This window comes from Lucilia cuprina, chromosome 2 (genome assembly GCF_022045245.1).
Source record: "Lucilia cuprina isolate Lc7/37 chromosome 2, ASM2204524v1, whole genome shotgun sequence".
In the NCBI taxonomy this organism is placed as follows: Eukaryota; Metazoa; Arthropoda; class Insecta; order Diptera; family Calliphoridae; genus Lucilia; species Lucilia cuprina.
The window spans coordinates 2,372,271-2,388,199 of record NC_060950.1 but is presented as its reverse complement, the minus strand read 5'-3'; the positions used below and the strand labels follow the sequence as shown (position 1 = coordinate 2,388,199).

At 25.0% G+C, this 15,929-nt stretch overlaps 1 protein-coding gene across 13 annotated transcripts in view; it reads left to right on the top strand.

Annotated features, from left to right (window-relative positions):
* LOC111690323 (GTPase-activating protein skywalker) overlaps positions 1-15,929 on the top strand; it is a 70,267-nt gene that overhangs the window by 49,326 nt on the left and 5,012 nt on the right. For 4 of the 13 annotated variants that reach the window (XM_046945241.1, XM_046945237.1, XM_046945239.1 and 1 more), the window contains exons 1-5: positions 2,737-3,064; positions 8,183-8,385; positions 8,463-8,667; positions 15,400-15,524; positions 15,594-15,922. In XM_046945241.1, coding sequence (XP_046801197.1) covers positions 2,899-3,064; positions 8,183-8,385; positions 8,463-8,667; positions 15,400-15,524; positions 15,594-15,922 — 1,028 coding nt within the window. In that variant the 5' untranslated portion in view covers positions 2,737-2,898. Of the gene's footprint in view, positions 1-2,736; positions 3,065-8,182; positions 8,386-8,462; positions 8,668-15,399; positions 15,525-15,593; positions 15,923-15,929 lie in introns of those variants that run through there. The other 9 variants (XM_046945243.1, XM_046945240.1, XM_023452786.2 and 6 more) reach the window with 3 other exon arrangements.

The window sequence follows — 15,929 nt, the reverse complement described above, 5'->3', positions numbered from 1 at the left end:
CGAAGAAAAAGTTAAATTGAGCCGCAGTCGATATTTTCTTTAATAAGCCGGCGCCGCCGAGTATTTTGCAACGGCTGGAATCTCTTTTAACGATAATTTGGTACCGTTGTTCAAGCTTTACTCTACTCTTGAAGATTTGCCAGCATAATTACGTGAACAGTATAACAGTTTTTTTTGTGAAAATTTAAATTTTTAGTCAAAATTTGACAAATTTTTTCGAATTTGATTCCTGTAATGCAAAGGGCTAAACTTTGCTCTTGGAAAATGACATAGAAGGTTTGCAGTGTTGAGATAATATTATAAAACAACTGAAATACTTTATTCTTGATCTTTTATATATGTATTTTTGGGAAATTAGTGAGGATATACCAAACGAAATTTATATATTTTCTAACTTCTGTGTAAATTTTTTTTTTCAATAACATAAGTTCTTAGGAATTCCAATTATTCTATAAAATAAAAATTCTACACAAAATTTTATTAAAATTCATTAAAATAAATAACTACATTCTCACATATTTCTTCATAATGTCTTTTTAAATGTTTGGATTTTCCAAAAACATTATTTGTTTTTCTAAGAAAACTTATGTGTATAAGTGTTTTCATAAAAAAAAATCACACACACAGGAAGAGTAGAAAAGAAAAATTATCTCTAAATTTATACACAAATGATAAAATTTCCCCAAAAAATGGCAGCGTTTCAATTTAAATACATAGAAAAATCGTCAGATGCAAAACAATAAATTCAGATTTAGATACATTTTTACGTATGTATCAGAAGAATGAACGAACACTTGTTGGCCAACGGACAAAAATGCTCAATTTATTTCGTTTGTAAATTTTATTTTTATAGCGAAAAATAAAATATCGTCATACAGAATTTTGTTTACGTTTTTTTATCTGATGGTTCAATTTTTGAAAAATTCTAAAAAATTGTACATATTTTTTTTTGAAAAATTAAGCAAACACTAAGAAAAAAACAGCAAAAATAACAATTTTTTATAATCATTTAAATAAATTAAAGCCTTTATGATAAATATAAACAATTTTTTTGTTGTTAATGTTAAACACAATGAAAATTAAAGAAAATTTTGTTTATTTTTAACAACAAATTCAAAAATATACTAGCAACAAATTTTTGGCAAACAAATATTAAAAATATCACCTTTAATTTTAATGTTTATGGCAGCATTTTTAATTTTCTTGTCAATTTTGTTTTCAAAATGTCCATAATAAGACGCATTTAATGTTTTAGCGTTTAATTATTATATTTTTTTTCTTGAGCGATGAAATAAACTTGATTTTTTATTAATTTTTAGCAAAAATTTGACAATGCTCTCACATTTGTTTTAAAGTTTTTAACAAGTTTTTAGCACTTTATTGTTATTGTTGTTCTTTTTGTCTTGTAGCTGTTGTCTTAATTAATCCAATAAACTATAAACAAATTATGTATAGAAAAAACTGCAAACAAATATTTTACGGGATCTGTAAAACGATCAGCTGTCATTGTCTGATAAGTCTGCCACTGCCTGCTCTAATGAGTTGTGTGAGGTGTAAAGTGTCTGTGTAGTTGGTGTGAAATAAATATTATCTTTTATTCTCTCTCCCTCTTTATTTTGTTATCTCTGTGTTTTTTTTTTTTTTTTGCTTTTTTATTTACTTCTCTGTTTGTTGATTTAAAATTCTGTTGAAAAAAATCACGTGCGACTCTCTGATATGCTCTGTTGAACATTTTTAACAGTGATGTCAATATGTATGCGAATAAAATTAGTTATTTAAGTTTTGTGTTGAAATATTGCAACATATTTAGCTTATATCAATTATCCTGTAATATTTTTTTCTACAGCAAGGCGTATGATTAACAATTGTCGATTTTAAACATATATCACTCATACGTCTTTTGTGGTTTATTATTATTTTTTTTTTTTTTTGAGGATAATTCATATACATTTTAAATTTAAGCTAAATATTAACTAAACATCTTTAAACATTACTCAACATTTCATTAAATGATTTTCCTATAAAAAAACGCTTTTTTAAAACACTAAAGTCTACATTACTGATTTTCTTTAGACGATATTATTCTTGCTGTACTCTTTGCAATATAAATACTTCTCTCTCTCTTGTTCTGGTTTTGTTTGACAAATGAGAACAACAAATGAAAAGCTTTCTATTTTTCATTGAATTTTCAACAAATGCCGGTCACTTTTATCATCAGTCATTTATTTGTGCTCGTTAACCGATCGAGTTGAAAACAAGGTCCCTCCTAGAAAAAAAGAAAATAATTTAAATACAGAAAAAAATCTAATTAAGTGTAAAAAAGAAAATTACTAAAATACTCGTATAAAAAGGGACATAAGCTAAAAGAATAGAAAAACAATACCAAGTGAAATTTAAACAAAATACATAAAATAAACACGAAATAAAATTCTTCAATATAATTGTTTTTTTTTTTTGCAAAATATTTTAAAATAAACAAACAGCTAAAATGTGCAAATTTAAATAATTTAAAAACAACCAAATGTCAAACAACGTGATATTAAATAAAAAAATTAAAAATTATTATGTAAATAATTAAGAAAAAGTCAAAGGAATTTCAAATCACCTTAAATAACCTTAATTAATAAAACAAAAAATAAATAAATAAAACATCAACTTTAACTACAAACGTCTAAGTAAATAAAATTTCTACAAAAAATTGTTTTCAACAAATTCTCTCAGTTTGGCTGTGTTTTTATTTTTCGCTTTTTTTTTCTTCAAAGCATAAAATCTCATTTTAAAGGCTGTGTTTAAATTATAATAATAAAAAAATTGTATTAATTTACAACTGAAAATAAAGAAGAATAAATTGTGATTTATATTTGTGCGTTGTTGTTGGTTGTGTGATCGTATTGAAAAATGGTTGGTAAAATATTGGCCATTAAAGAATTCGAACAATTTAGCAGTCGCCGCAGCAGTGTTTACGTTGATCCAGAATGTGATAAATTCTTTGAATTGCCACTTTTTATAGCGGCCAGCTCAAATGATATAACAACAAAATGTCAATGTTGGCAATTTAGTCCAGGTAATTTGGAAAATCCTTGGAAATTATTTATGATAAGTTAAATTAAGGGCCAAATATTTGACTAAGAAGTCCAGTTTATATTGTGAATAATTTAATATGAACTGTGATCTTTATACATTAGTATTTTAATTTAGTTTGTTTGTATTTGCATTAAATTTAAATATAATTCTTCAATTGTTTTAGGTTTCAACTTAAATTGTTTGAACGTTTGCTTATTATAATTATTATAAAACTGTTTTAATACGTGCGCCATGACGTGTACTGCCCTAAATAAAGTTTATTGACGTATTTACTCTTCCTGTAATTACGCGCAAAATACACGTAATAGTTAAATACAAATTTTAAAATGAAACTGAAAGATATAATTAAAGTTCACGCCTACGGGTTGATATAATTTGCAAAACAATTCCAATTCCAACAATTGCTATTATCTATAAAGTTTAAAACTGGACAAGTCTTTTATCTAGTTAACTGTCTATAGTATAGTCTAGTCTGTATTCTAGTCTATAGTCTAGTCTACAGTCTAGTCTACAGTCTAGTCTACAGTCTAGTCTACAGTCTAGTCTACAGTCTAGTCTACAGTCTAGTCTATAGTCTAGTCTATAGTCTAGTCTATAGTCTAGTCTATAGTCTAGTCTATAGTCTAGTCTATAGTCTAATCTATAGTCTAGTTTAAAATCTAGTCTATAGTCTAGTCTATATTCTAGTCTATAGTCTAGTCTATAGTCTAGTCTATAGTCTAGTCTATAGTCTAGTCTATAGTCTAGTCTATAGTCTAGTCTATAGTCTAGTCTATAGTCTAGTCTATAGTCTAGTCTATAGTCCAGTCTATAGTCTAGTCTATAGTCTAGTCTATAGTCTAGTCTATAGTCTAGTCTATAGTTTAGTCTATAGTCTAGCCTATAGTTTAGTCTACAGTCTAGACTATAGTCTAGACTATTATCTACTTCTATAGTCTATAAAGGCTTTTGCAAAAAAAACTTACATCTACTGGTTTCTGTAGGCAAAATATTTAACTAAATGAGAATTTTTATAATACAATTAAAAATGTTTCGAATTTTGAATACATGCATGCTATAAAAGTGATCATTAAAAAGAAACTTCTAAGTAACATTCTAAGAAATATCAACACACTATTGGTGTATAATTAACCAAAAAAAAAAAAAATGATGTATTACACTAGTCTCACTATATATATGCAGTAAAACCAATTGCATTTCTAGTGAATTCAATTAAAGCTAATTTATTCGTATTAATTTCTTTTAACAATATTTTCTCACTTTAGAAACGGATGTGTATGTATAATGAATCCATAACAGTTTATTAATTTCAAATTACAACTTTTGTAATTTAATCATTGTTAAATAATTACTTTAGAGTTATTCAATTGCATGTAATTTTAACAGATCTGTCAATTCTGCTTTTACAAAACAATATTTTTTTAACTTTATTTAGATTTCAATATGATTTGATAAACAAATGTAAGGGAAACAGAAAATATTCCATTCCAATATTCAATAATTGTTTATTTTAAATACAAAAAAATAAACAACCACCCACAAATACTTGTCTGTCCGTCTGTATATTTTAGTAATCTTCTTACATCAATTTGTTTTCTATTACAATAATTTCAAATTCAAGATTTGCGTTTGCGGTTATAAATTACAGTTCATTTTTTTCTATTACTATCAATTTTATTTGTAAATTTCTAGTATTTTTTTTGTGGCTGTTTTTTAGTATTCCTACTTATAACTTACTACGATATTACTGGTATTTTATAATATTTTCGATGTTTTTTTTTCTTACTACTAGTTCTAAAAATTTTTTATTTAAAAATTCACCTTTACGAAAATTATTACCTCATAAAACCATAAAAAACTTTATACAACAAATAAGTCAAATATTAGATATTTTACTAGTGATAGTATTAGAGTGTGTCTGACGTCTGGGGCGGAGCAGCGGCACAAAATTGTGCAATTAGTAAAGTAATTTGCATAAAAATATGTCTTACAAAACTATTATAATTATTATTACAATGTAAAATTGATTTATTTTGTTTATATGCTAAATTCAAATAGATGATTCTAGTGCGAAATTCACGGTTTTTTTGTAGTTTGGATTGAATGTTTTTGGAAAATTAAGGGTGGAATCAAAATTTCTGTGTTAAAATAAATTAATTAAAAAATATTCATATTTAACAGTTGTAGCTTTGTTTTAAGAACTTAGTTAAAGTTTTAATTAAGGTTAAATTTTGAGAGCTTGAAAGCTTTCGAGAGATTCAACTAAACTAGCTTATGAAAGCTTTCGTTTAAAACTTAGTTTAACTAAACTTTTGCCTGCAATTTAAATAAAATTTATATTTGAAACTTTAAACTAATAAATATAAGATAATTTTATTACATTCCATTAAATTAAGATCAATTATCAGGTCGTTTTATCAAGGAAAATAATTAAATTAGCTTTTAAATAGTGAGAAATTTAGTAATAACAATTTCTCACATTGATTATAACAATTTCTGTAGCAAGTACAATAATTTAAAATTATAATCTACATATATTCAACTTAATTATTTATCAACAAATTTGTATTCGCTAATTAATTTTTAAATATACAAGTATAGTGAAAAACTAATATTTATTTTATAATCTTTTTATTTTTTACTCAAAAATAACCGCAGAAAATTCAACAACATGATCATCAATTTACCTAAAAAATTATCAAATGTCCAAAAGTTTTTTTCACTTCAAACAAATATTAAAAACTTAACTAAATATCAAATGCAAAAAAGAGAAATAAAATAAAATATCAAACGTAAAAATAAAAAAATATTAAACAACAATTAAATAAACTTTATATACTTACATACATATATTAGAGTGTCCCGAGGAACAGCCTTTTGAAGAATTTCATGTAGGTATACAACTTAATCGACGCGTTTTAAAGTACTGAACACGTTGATTACGAAAAAAGTAATATTAAATTTTTGTTGAATTTTTTGGTCCCCAAAATTATTTTTAGTGGGCTGAAGAGACATATTATTTTCGTTTTTTTTTATCGCATTGGGAATCAAAATTGTCGTTATTTTTAGCTCATATAAAAAAATATTTAAAAATGGTTTGGCATTTTGTTTAGTCCATTTCAGAATGCTTAGAATTTATTTTTTAGATTTATATGCCCTCTACAATACAATAAAATTCGACTTGTGGACCAGAAATACTCTAACAAAAATTTTAATTTATTTTTCTGCCATAAGTTCAAAATTAAGGAATTTTTGACACCATATTGAAAAAAAATTTTGAACATATTGTAATAAGATCAAGATTTCCAATCGTAGGTATGAAATACATTGAAACGCATCATTTTAGAGGTATTCCTTCTAAAAAGTGGTCCACGGGACACCCTAATATTCATATAATATCTACATAATAATTTTATATGACGGCAAAAAAAAAGAGTAAATATACCTTCAATTCTTATTTATAAGATTGATTATAACGATTATGTCTAATTAGTTTATTGACGTTTGATCGATTTGCATTTGGTTGTTGCTGTTGTTGGTTTATTAGTTTTTCCTCTGTGAACAAAAAAATTATAACAAAATTTATGATATAAACAAAAAAACAATTATAATTGTCAGATAAGAAAGCTTCTTCTACTTATATGTTATGTATACGTAATACATATACGTATATGTTACTTATAACCAAATCTGATAAGATTTTAAGGTCTTTCGTTATTTTTTGGGGCTTGGACTTGCTGATTATAATTATTTTACTTTTAATTCTTTTTTTAGATAAAGTTAATGTAATTTTAAGACCCAAATAGAAGTTTTTGTTTTTTTTGAAATACTTCACAAATCACAAGATTGTGACTAAATTGTTATGTTTGGGGGGAGGAGGGGGGTTGGTTGTGTTAAGTTTTTGTTATGTGAGGTTATTTACTCATCATAAAGATATCGGAATAATTTTGTATTAAAGTACATATTTACCCGATTTTTATTATACACCTTAGGTGTTTTTAGATATCTAAGCTTACGCACTATAATTTTATCACCTATAAGTGTTAAAGAAGGCAGGGAATAGGCGTGGTTTTTGGTTTATATTTATTAAGGGTGTGATAGTTAAAGTAAACTTTTGTTAATTTAGTTGTTTGATTAAATGGCAATGGCCTATAAACAGCAAATGCTTAATATCCCAACATTAAATTAATAAAACAGTGAGTATATTAAAAAAGTGGATTTTTTAATAAATAAAGCTTTTAACTTGTTTTTTACCTTAATTCGAAATATTGTGTGAGGACTGATTGAAATAATGGACCGTTTGTTTTTGGGTCAAAAGAAGAGTTTGTGCCAAATTTCATAAAATTAACTTAATAGACCCAGAAAGTTGTTCAAAGCCGATTGGTATACTTTAAGGTGGGTGTAGCACCAATATTTTTGTGTGCAACAAACATCAGCACAAACACATAATACCCTCTTCACTATAGTGGTGTAGGGTATAATTATTGATGGTTTATTGTAGGAATGTCTGTGCTTAATATACCAAATTAATATATTATTATCTTTATGAGTACGGAGGTAATTGTCTCAATAACTGGATTATCCATGAAAAAAATATATACATCTTTGCTTTAAACTTAATCTAAAAGTTAAACAAAAAATATAGCTAAAATTCAATAAAATCAAAACAAAACACTCTTTTTTTCTCATTAACCAGAATAAAAATCTAGAACACGCACTCTCACTTGAGTCCACTAATTGCAACAAAAACAATAAAGTGCTATCTGAATATGTAGGGGCTGATAACACCTGCACTCACCACTCAGTATTTTACCATTTAAGGCATCAAAAAATCACCAAATCAAGCTTATCAATTTGAATTGTTATTTTTGTGTTGTTTGATGTGATTGTATAGTTTTCAAGTGTTTTGATAATATTTTTATTAAGAAATATTTTAATTTAGTGTAAAAATATTTAAAAACTTATTTTATAATTTATGATTTGTTTTTATTAGACCCAAAGAGAGAAAGTCTAAAAATTAAAAGATTAAATTTGTACCTGACCTATGCTTATTATTATTTTTTACTAAATAATTTGTTTTCTTTTAATCTCTTTCTAGGCAAAGAACCCGCTTTGCGTTCTTTTACCGAAATCAAACAACTTTTAGATCAAGGCAAAAAGCGTGATGTCAAAACTATTTTACGCGAAAATTCCTGGCCCATTAATTCACCCATACGTTCACAGTTGTGGCCCACATTATGTGGTCAACATAATACAAAACCACCCATGGTTGAGGGTTTCTACTGGGAAATGGTTCATCAGGTGAGTTAGAATTGTTTTTTTTTGTTAAGTTTATTAAGTGTTATAATTTTAATTTGTTGTTTTTTTTATTGTGACAGGTTTTTGGCACTACAGAATTGTCGGAGAAACCCATTATGTTACCTGCATTTGTTGATGCAACTCATTGTTTGCCCTACCATTTAACACGTACCGGTCGTGCTGTGGCCGATCGTATTGTTAATGTTTTGGGCTACGATTGTCCCGATATCACTTACAGTCCAGTATTGTATCCGATTACATCGATTTTATTGCATTTTATGTCTGGTGAGTAATTTAAAAGTTGTTTTTTTTATATCTATAGTAAGACAAATGAGTTCAAACATGTTTAAAATCCAGGACAATCAATCAAATGGGTTTTTAAAAGGGAATTTACGAAACAATGTCAAAAGCAATTTTTTAAAGTAACAATTTTCTCTTTAATTTGCTGGACAGAATGTAGAACATCTCTTAATTTGTGAATTCGAAAAATAACCATAAAAATCTTTAAAACGATCATTTATATTTTTCTTTAGTTTAGATCTTTCATTTTTTGTACTAATTTTTATGTTACAAAATCGATGCAAATAAATATTATTTCATAACTGATATAGTTATCGATCATTTGTTCAATATCCGGTTAATAAACTAAAACAATTAAACATACATTACAAATATTTTTATTCCTTCTGATTACATATTTACTTTGTCTACTTGTGCACTAAACTAGAATGTTCTAAATAAATAAACAAATAAAATAATATTAATTGCAATTATTATTATACCATTCATTTATTTATTTATCTATCTATTAAACATGTGATAAACCGTAAAAATATACTTTTTATATTCATAAATTTAAAAATAACTTTATTCTAAATATAAACGAGTACAAATAATCATCTTAATTACTTTATTCTTAAGTTTTTTTTTTCTCACTTATTTCATTTAATTATTTTATTTACTCTAGTTTAAAAATAAAACAACAATAACAATATTTTGTGTGATAAATATTAAGCCATTTACTTGTTTTAATTTTTTTACACTTATTCACATTTGTTTTATTTGTTTATAACACACAATTAAAATCAAATAATGGAAAAATTACGGTAGAGAACAAAATAGTAATAATAATGAGAAAAAACAGTCTATTTCGATTTTGTTGATTAAATAATTATAAGCAATTTAAACAGACATGTTTTCTAATGCTAAAAACGTTTTTGTTTTTTTTTTTTTAATGACAACAGAACACATATTTTGTTTAAATTTTAATTCACTTTAAATAAATTAATAAGAAAATTAAAACATTTATTTAAATGAAATGTATGTATGTATGTACGTCATTGCATTAGTATTGTTTTTGCAAAGATTATTATGCTGTTTGTGGTTATATTAGGGTGGTGCCATATATTTCCTATAAGAATTCAAAGAAAAACTATAAGACTATTGCCATCACTGCACAAAATTCAAAAGAATTAAATTCCGAATTCTAAAATTACTTTAAAATTCATTAACAATTTTAATTATTTTCAAAATGTTTAATTTCGAAATAGGAATATATGACTCGAAGAGAAATAATATGTTTGAGAACACTTATGATTTAAAGATTATAGTAGCAGTTTAAAAGTGGATTCGAACTTAAATTCGAATTTTCGAATGTTATGTTGAAATCTAAATTAATTAATTAATTAATGAAGTTTTTTTTAAATTTTGAAACATTTTTGTGTTTGAAATTAAAAGTCAAAATTAACATCAAAGTTAATTTAATATTGTAGTTTCTTCTAAACATCTGCAATGGAGCAGAATTTTCTAAACTAAACGAAACAAAATAATGACTGATTTTTTTAAAACTTTTTTGTGTTCCACTTTTTTTATTGTTCAGTAAACATTTTAGTCTCACTTTAGTGGCTGAGACACGTGAGTGTATAAATTTAATTTATGTTTTAAATACATAAACTTTTTATATAGTTTTTCTTCTCACTCTAACAGTCAGTCAGTTCGTCTGTTATACATTAAAATCTACGTCAAGCGTATTATAGGTTTTTTATTTTATTTTTTTATTATTATTATTAAATTAAGCAATATTTTTCTTTTTAGTTAATTTGTTGTGTTTAAAAATTTACAATGTTGTTATAAAAAGAAAAAAAATGTTTTCTTAAATTAAATTTAGAATTGTTGTGTTTGTTTACTTTAGATTTTATACAACTTATGTATTTCTTTTTTTTACTCGCATATTTGGCTATCTATGTTGTTTGTTGTGTTAATGCTTAAAATTTTAAATAATATTTATTTAAAATATTTTATGTTAATATTTCGTTGTGTGAAAATTTCAAAAATAATAAGAATAATATCAATAAGTTAGTAGGTAATTAATATAAAGGTGAAATATATATTTATGCATACAGTTGTATAAATTTGTATCTTATGCTAATAATTTGTTCAAAAATATATTTAAAGCAATTACGTTAGCAAAGCATCTATAAAATTTTTATATTTTATTAGTTAAGTTTATTATTTTTTTGTTATTTTTCTTAACAATGAAAATCAAGTGACTGACTGCCTTTTGTGTGACTGAATATCATTCACTCAATTGACCTCTGGTAGTCATCATTTCATGCCATCAATAATAAATATTTTATTATCTGCTTATCTCTCTAGAGTGTTGCTAAAAAAAAGGCAAAAATCAACAAAATAAATTTTATATTTTTTATACTCACATTCACTCACTATTCATACCATACCATACCTCTTCATCTTTGTTGTTGCTTTTTTGCATCAACAATTTTTCATTTCTCTTTGATAATCGTGACACTGTTTAGCAGAGAGTCGTCAGTCAATTTATTTGTTGGCTGTCAGACGTCGGGCAGTGGGACTCGTGAGTTGTGTCATGTATTTAGATAGTATATTTGTCGTTGGTTTAGATTTATTTTTTAAGATATAAATAACAAATATTTGAAATTATTGACAATATGGACAATTTATAGAGATACCCTATTAATGATTAAGTTTGTTTTTGTATTTTGTTTTGAAATAAATGTTAGATACATAGATATATAGATAGATAGATAGATAGATAGATAGATAGATAGATAGATAGATAGATAGATAGATAGATAGATAGATAGATAGATAGATAGATAGATAGATAGATATATAGATAGATAGATAGATAGATAGATAGATAGATAGATAGATAGATAGATAGATAGATAGATAGATAGATAGATAGATACTTAGATATATAGATAGATATATCAAGTAACAGACATGATGGTAATGATTGCATTTTCAGTTAGAATTTCATTTTAAGTAATTAAATTACAATTACCAATAATTCTGATTGGTTATTGGTCAATTAGAAATTACAAATAATTGAAATTAGAAAAACTTCAATTAAAATTAAAAGTAATTGTAATTGATTTGATTGATTATTGGTCAACTAGAAATTACAAGTAATTGAAATTAGAAAATCTTCAATTAAAATTACAATAATTGTAATTGACCATTTAATGAACAACTTTGTATAATCATTGCCCTCATCCCTTTCAAGTAATACACAACCCAAAAGTTGTAAAGTTATTCATGTAATATAAAGGTCCTTTGATTTAAAAAAATAAATTTGATTTGTTGTTATGTCAACAAAAGTATTGTTAAAATTGCTTTTTTATCTTTAATTTGTATTAGGAAATCACAAATCAAAAGTCGGAAATTTAAATTTTATTACACTGCTTAACTATACTTTAAATTATTCAATATCATGCGATATGAATGCAAGTGTTTTATAAATTTATTTATATTTAATGTAATTACCCCTCATATATATAATTTGGTCGTACACATACTAATGGTTATAAACTTAATTAGTAATTAATAAATGATAAGAAATACTTTGTTTATTCTTGTATTTTTGTAGATATTAAAGTTTTTTTTATTTACAAAAAGATTATTTTAACAAATATTGTAGGTTTTAGTAGGAAACAAATGCATAACTGAAGAAATATTTTAAAAAGAATTTGTCAAGGCAGATTTCCTTTAAATAACTATTATATTGGTCCTTTAGAAGTAGAGTCTCCATCAGTAGATTAAAGGTACTTCTGAACAAGTAAAGTTGAACAAAGTTGTTGTGCTTAAATTGTGCAGTTTTAGCTAAATTATTAAAAATATTTAAAAGGAATTATTTCCATCAGATAAAGAAAAATCTAATAAAATTATTAAAATATTTACATATGTATGTAAATATATTCTAGAGCTCAAATGTTAATGATTAAATTGAGTTCAAATATCAACGAGTTAATATTGAAAGCTTGCAAATTTTTAATAGCAAAAAACTCTACACTTATTTATTCCCCATCTATACCGTATTAATTGCAAAATAAAACTGTTGAACCCACCCTCTCTCTTTACGTATGTATACATGTTTGTAAATCAAATATGTAAATATAATTTCACATCTAATCTTTCTTACTTTTCCAAAACATTTCTATTAATTTGCATCTTTGTATGTATACATTTGGTATTTGAATTTATTGTTATCAGTAGTTTCATTTATTTATTATTTATACATTTAATTATGTGTCCAGTAGTTTAACCATTGTACTGTATGGTACACAATTGTAATCTAATTATTACAAACTAAAACTAGTTGGATTGAGTTAAAATTCCCTGCAATCTGTTAATCCCGGTTTTTTGCTGCTGCTGCATATAAATCTGACACAAATACAATATAAGTGCGCGATAATTTTTATATAATACGTTCATTAGTTGATTTTCTATGTAAAAATATTGTTTAAATTACAATGTTTAATTAAGAAAATATAAGTATAAGAGTATTGATCAGTATTGTTAAAATCCCGAGGTTATATGTGAAATTGACACTTTCTCTTTATGTATGTAATAAGGAAATTGTATGTGATTAAAACAAGTATATATTTTCTGAGATCTCTTTATAAAAAGATCTGTTAAACGCGATAAAATCATGTTTTTCATATTTAGCTGCTATGTACTTATTTCAAGTAAAAGTTATTCAAATGATTTTGAGTGAACCTGATTAATTCTCTAGAAATATTTAAACAATGCCTACTTTGGTCCCCGGATTTAAGTTTTTTTCGAATTTGGTTGTATAATGTTGTGTCTGTTTGCATGAACTACAAAACCGGCCCATAGTGTTTTAAATTTACGCAATAAACATTGTTAGCTTATCATATCTTTAAGGTGACAAATATGATCGATCTACACTATGAATATTCTTTCTGATAAATATGTATTACGTTATGCGGTAAAAAAAAACAATTATCATAAAACCTGATTTTACAGAATTGTTCCTATAAAATTTACCTATTGGGTCTTTAGACTATATTCACCGTATTTGATTCAATGCATTTACAAAACAAAAACATTAATTAATTAAAACTACCAGCGCCAACAACCGTATAAGGTCTTAGTTCATTTTTTTTGTTGTTCGTTCGTTTCTTTTGGTTTCTTATCAATAATTTTTATGGGTGTTTGTACTACATTTAAATCACTTCTATGACTGATAACATTTTATTATTAATACGTTTAATTGTCATTATGTAAATACTATATACATATTTATAAACAATTTGAAATGTATGTATGTATGTTTGTTTGTTTATTAGTTGATTGCAATTTAAATATTTATTTTTTATACTATAAAAAAAAACAAACATTGTGAGTAAATATTTACATCTGTTGTATAAAATTGATTAAATTTTTAATTATTTTAAATATTATAATAATGAAAAAAAAATCAGCAAAACATATATATACATATACAAGTAAGATTTAGTAAGATTACTATACAATTATTGTTATTATTCTTGTTGTTATTGTAAAATTACCTCCAGACGAGTTTAATTGTATTTGTAAAGTTGTTACAATTATCTTTGTCATACTTTATGAAATTAGATTAGAAATTTAAATAAAAATAATGATGGTCACATAGTCACAGATAGAGACGTTTCAATAAGGAAATATGAAATGCAGATTTATTTACAATAAATCGTCTTTGAACTGACAAGAAAGACATTAAATTTATAAAAGATTTAGTAAAGAAATTTACATGAATTGACAGTTTAAGGTTTAAAGTATTAAAGCTGTGATACACGGTTGTCAGATCTTACAACGTTGTCAGTAAAATGTCTAATAATCGTCTGAACTTACAATTTTTCTTTTGCAACGTTGTCATAAAAAGCATTACCGAAAATATTGCATGGCAAAATTTGTATGTTGACAGTATTATTAAAAATTTTCTGCGCATTTTACTGCCAACGTTGTAAGATCTAAAAACGGTTTATGCATAGCATTAGTATTTATTTATTTAAACAATATAATTTTTCAAATAATTAAAAAGTAACAAAATATTTTATTAAAATTATAAAAACAATATATTTCGTAATAATTCCAAATATATATTGTGATGGAAAATTTAAATTGCCTTTATAAAACCTTAAGTTTATTAAAATTGCTAAATTTTATGGCAACAGCTAACTTTGATCGGAATACTAATTACCTGCTCATTAGCAGCTTTAAGCATCTAGAGAAAAATTTAATGGATTTTCTTAATACATTTTTTTAAATTCAAATAAAAACATTAACCATTTTTTGCCTTATCTTACACAATTGTTTATCATTTCAAAACAAATTTAAAAAAAGAATATTTTGTTTTCTTTTTCTATATATATATATTAAAATTCAAAATAATATGTTTTGGCTTAAAGCCAAAATAATAAAGCAAAAACCCAAAAAGAACAAAAAAATCATACTAGTCAAATATTTAGCGCGTGAATGTAATAAATCTCTTCAAATAATACACATTTCTTGGTTGACTTGTTTTTTTTTTATTTTGAAATTTTTTGAGGTCAATTTATAGGAATCTTATAATTTGTTTATAAATAAATAAAAAAGAAAATGAAAAATAATAGATTTACAACATTTATAACCATAAATAGACATAAATATTTATTAAGCCCTTTTTTATAATTTTTCTTTTTCATATTAAAGAGGAGGAAGCTTATCATTGTTTGGCCGCTTTAGTGGGTAGCAAGGAAAAAGTGTTCATAAATCAAACTAAACTATTGCATGAAGTGACATGGAAAACCGTTATGCAAATAGCCAAAAAACATACAGTAAGTTGTCATATGGCTTATGGTAACATTTGTTTTGGATAAGATAATTAATTTGATTTTTTTCTTTAGAAAAATGCCGTTTCATATTTTCAACGAATTTGTCCTGGCGTTAAATTGGAACGTGTTTTTATGGATTGGTGCTGGTGGATTTTAGCTGGTCTACCCTTCCAGCATTTAGTACGCATTATGGATTGTTTTTTCCATGAAGGCATTAAAGTTTTATATCGTGTTGCTTTAGTCATTTTAAATCTCTTCCACAAGGAGTGTCAATCAAACAACGAATGGAGTCCGGATAATATTAAGAATGACATTGGCAGTGCTTTAATAAAGTTTTGCAAAAAAATCCCAGTATCGCCGGCCAAATTATTACATGCCGCTTTTAGTATTAGGGGACTAAGGTATTTT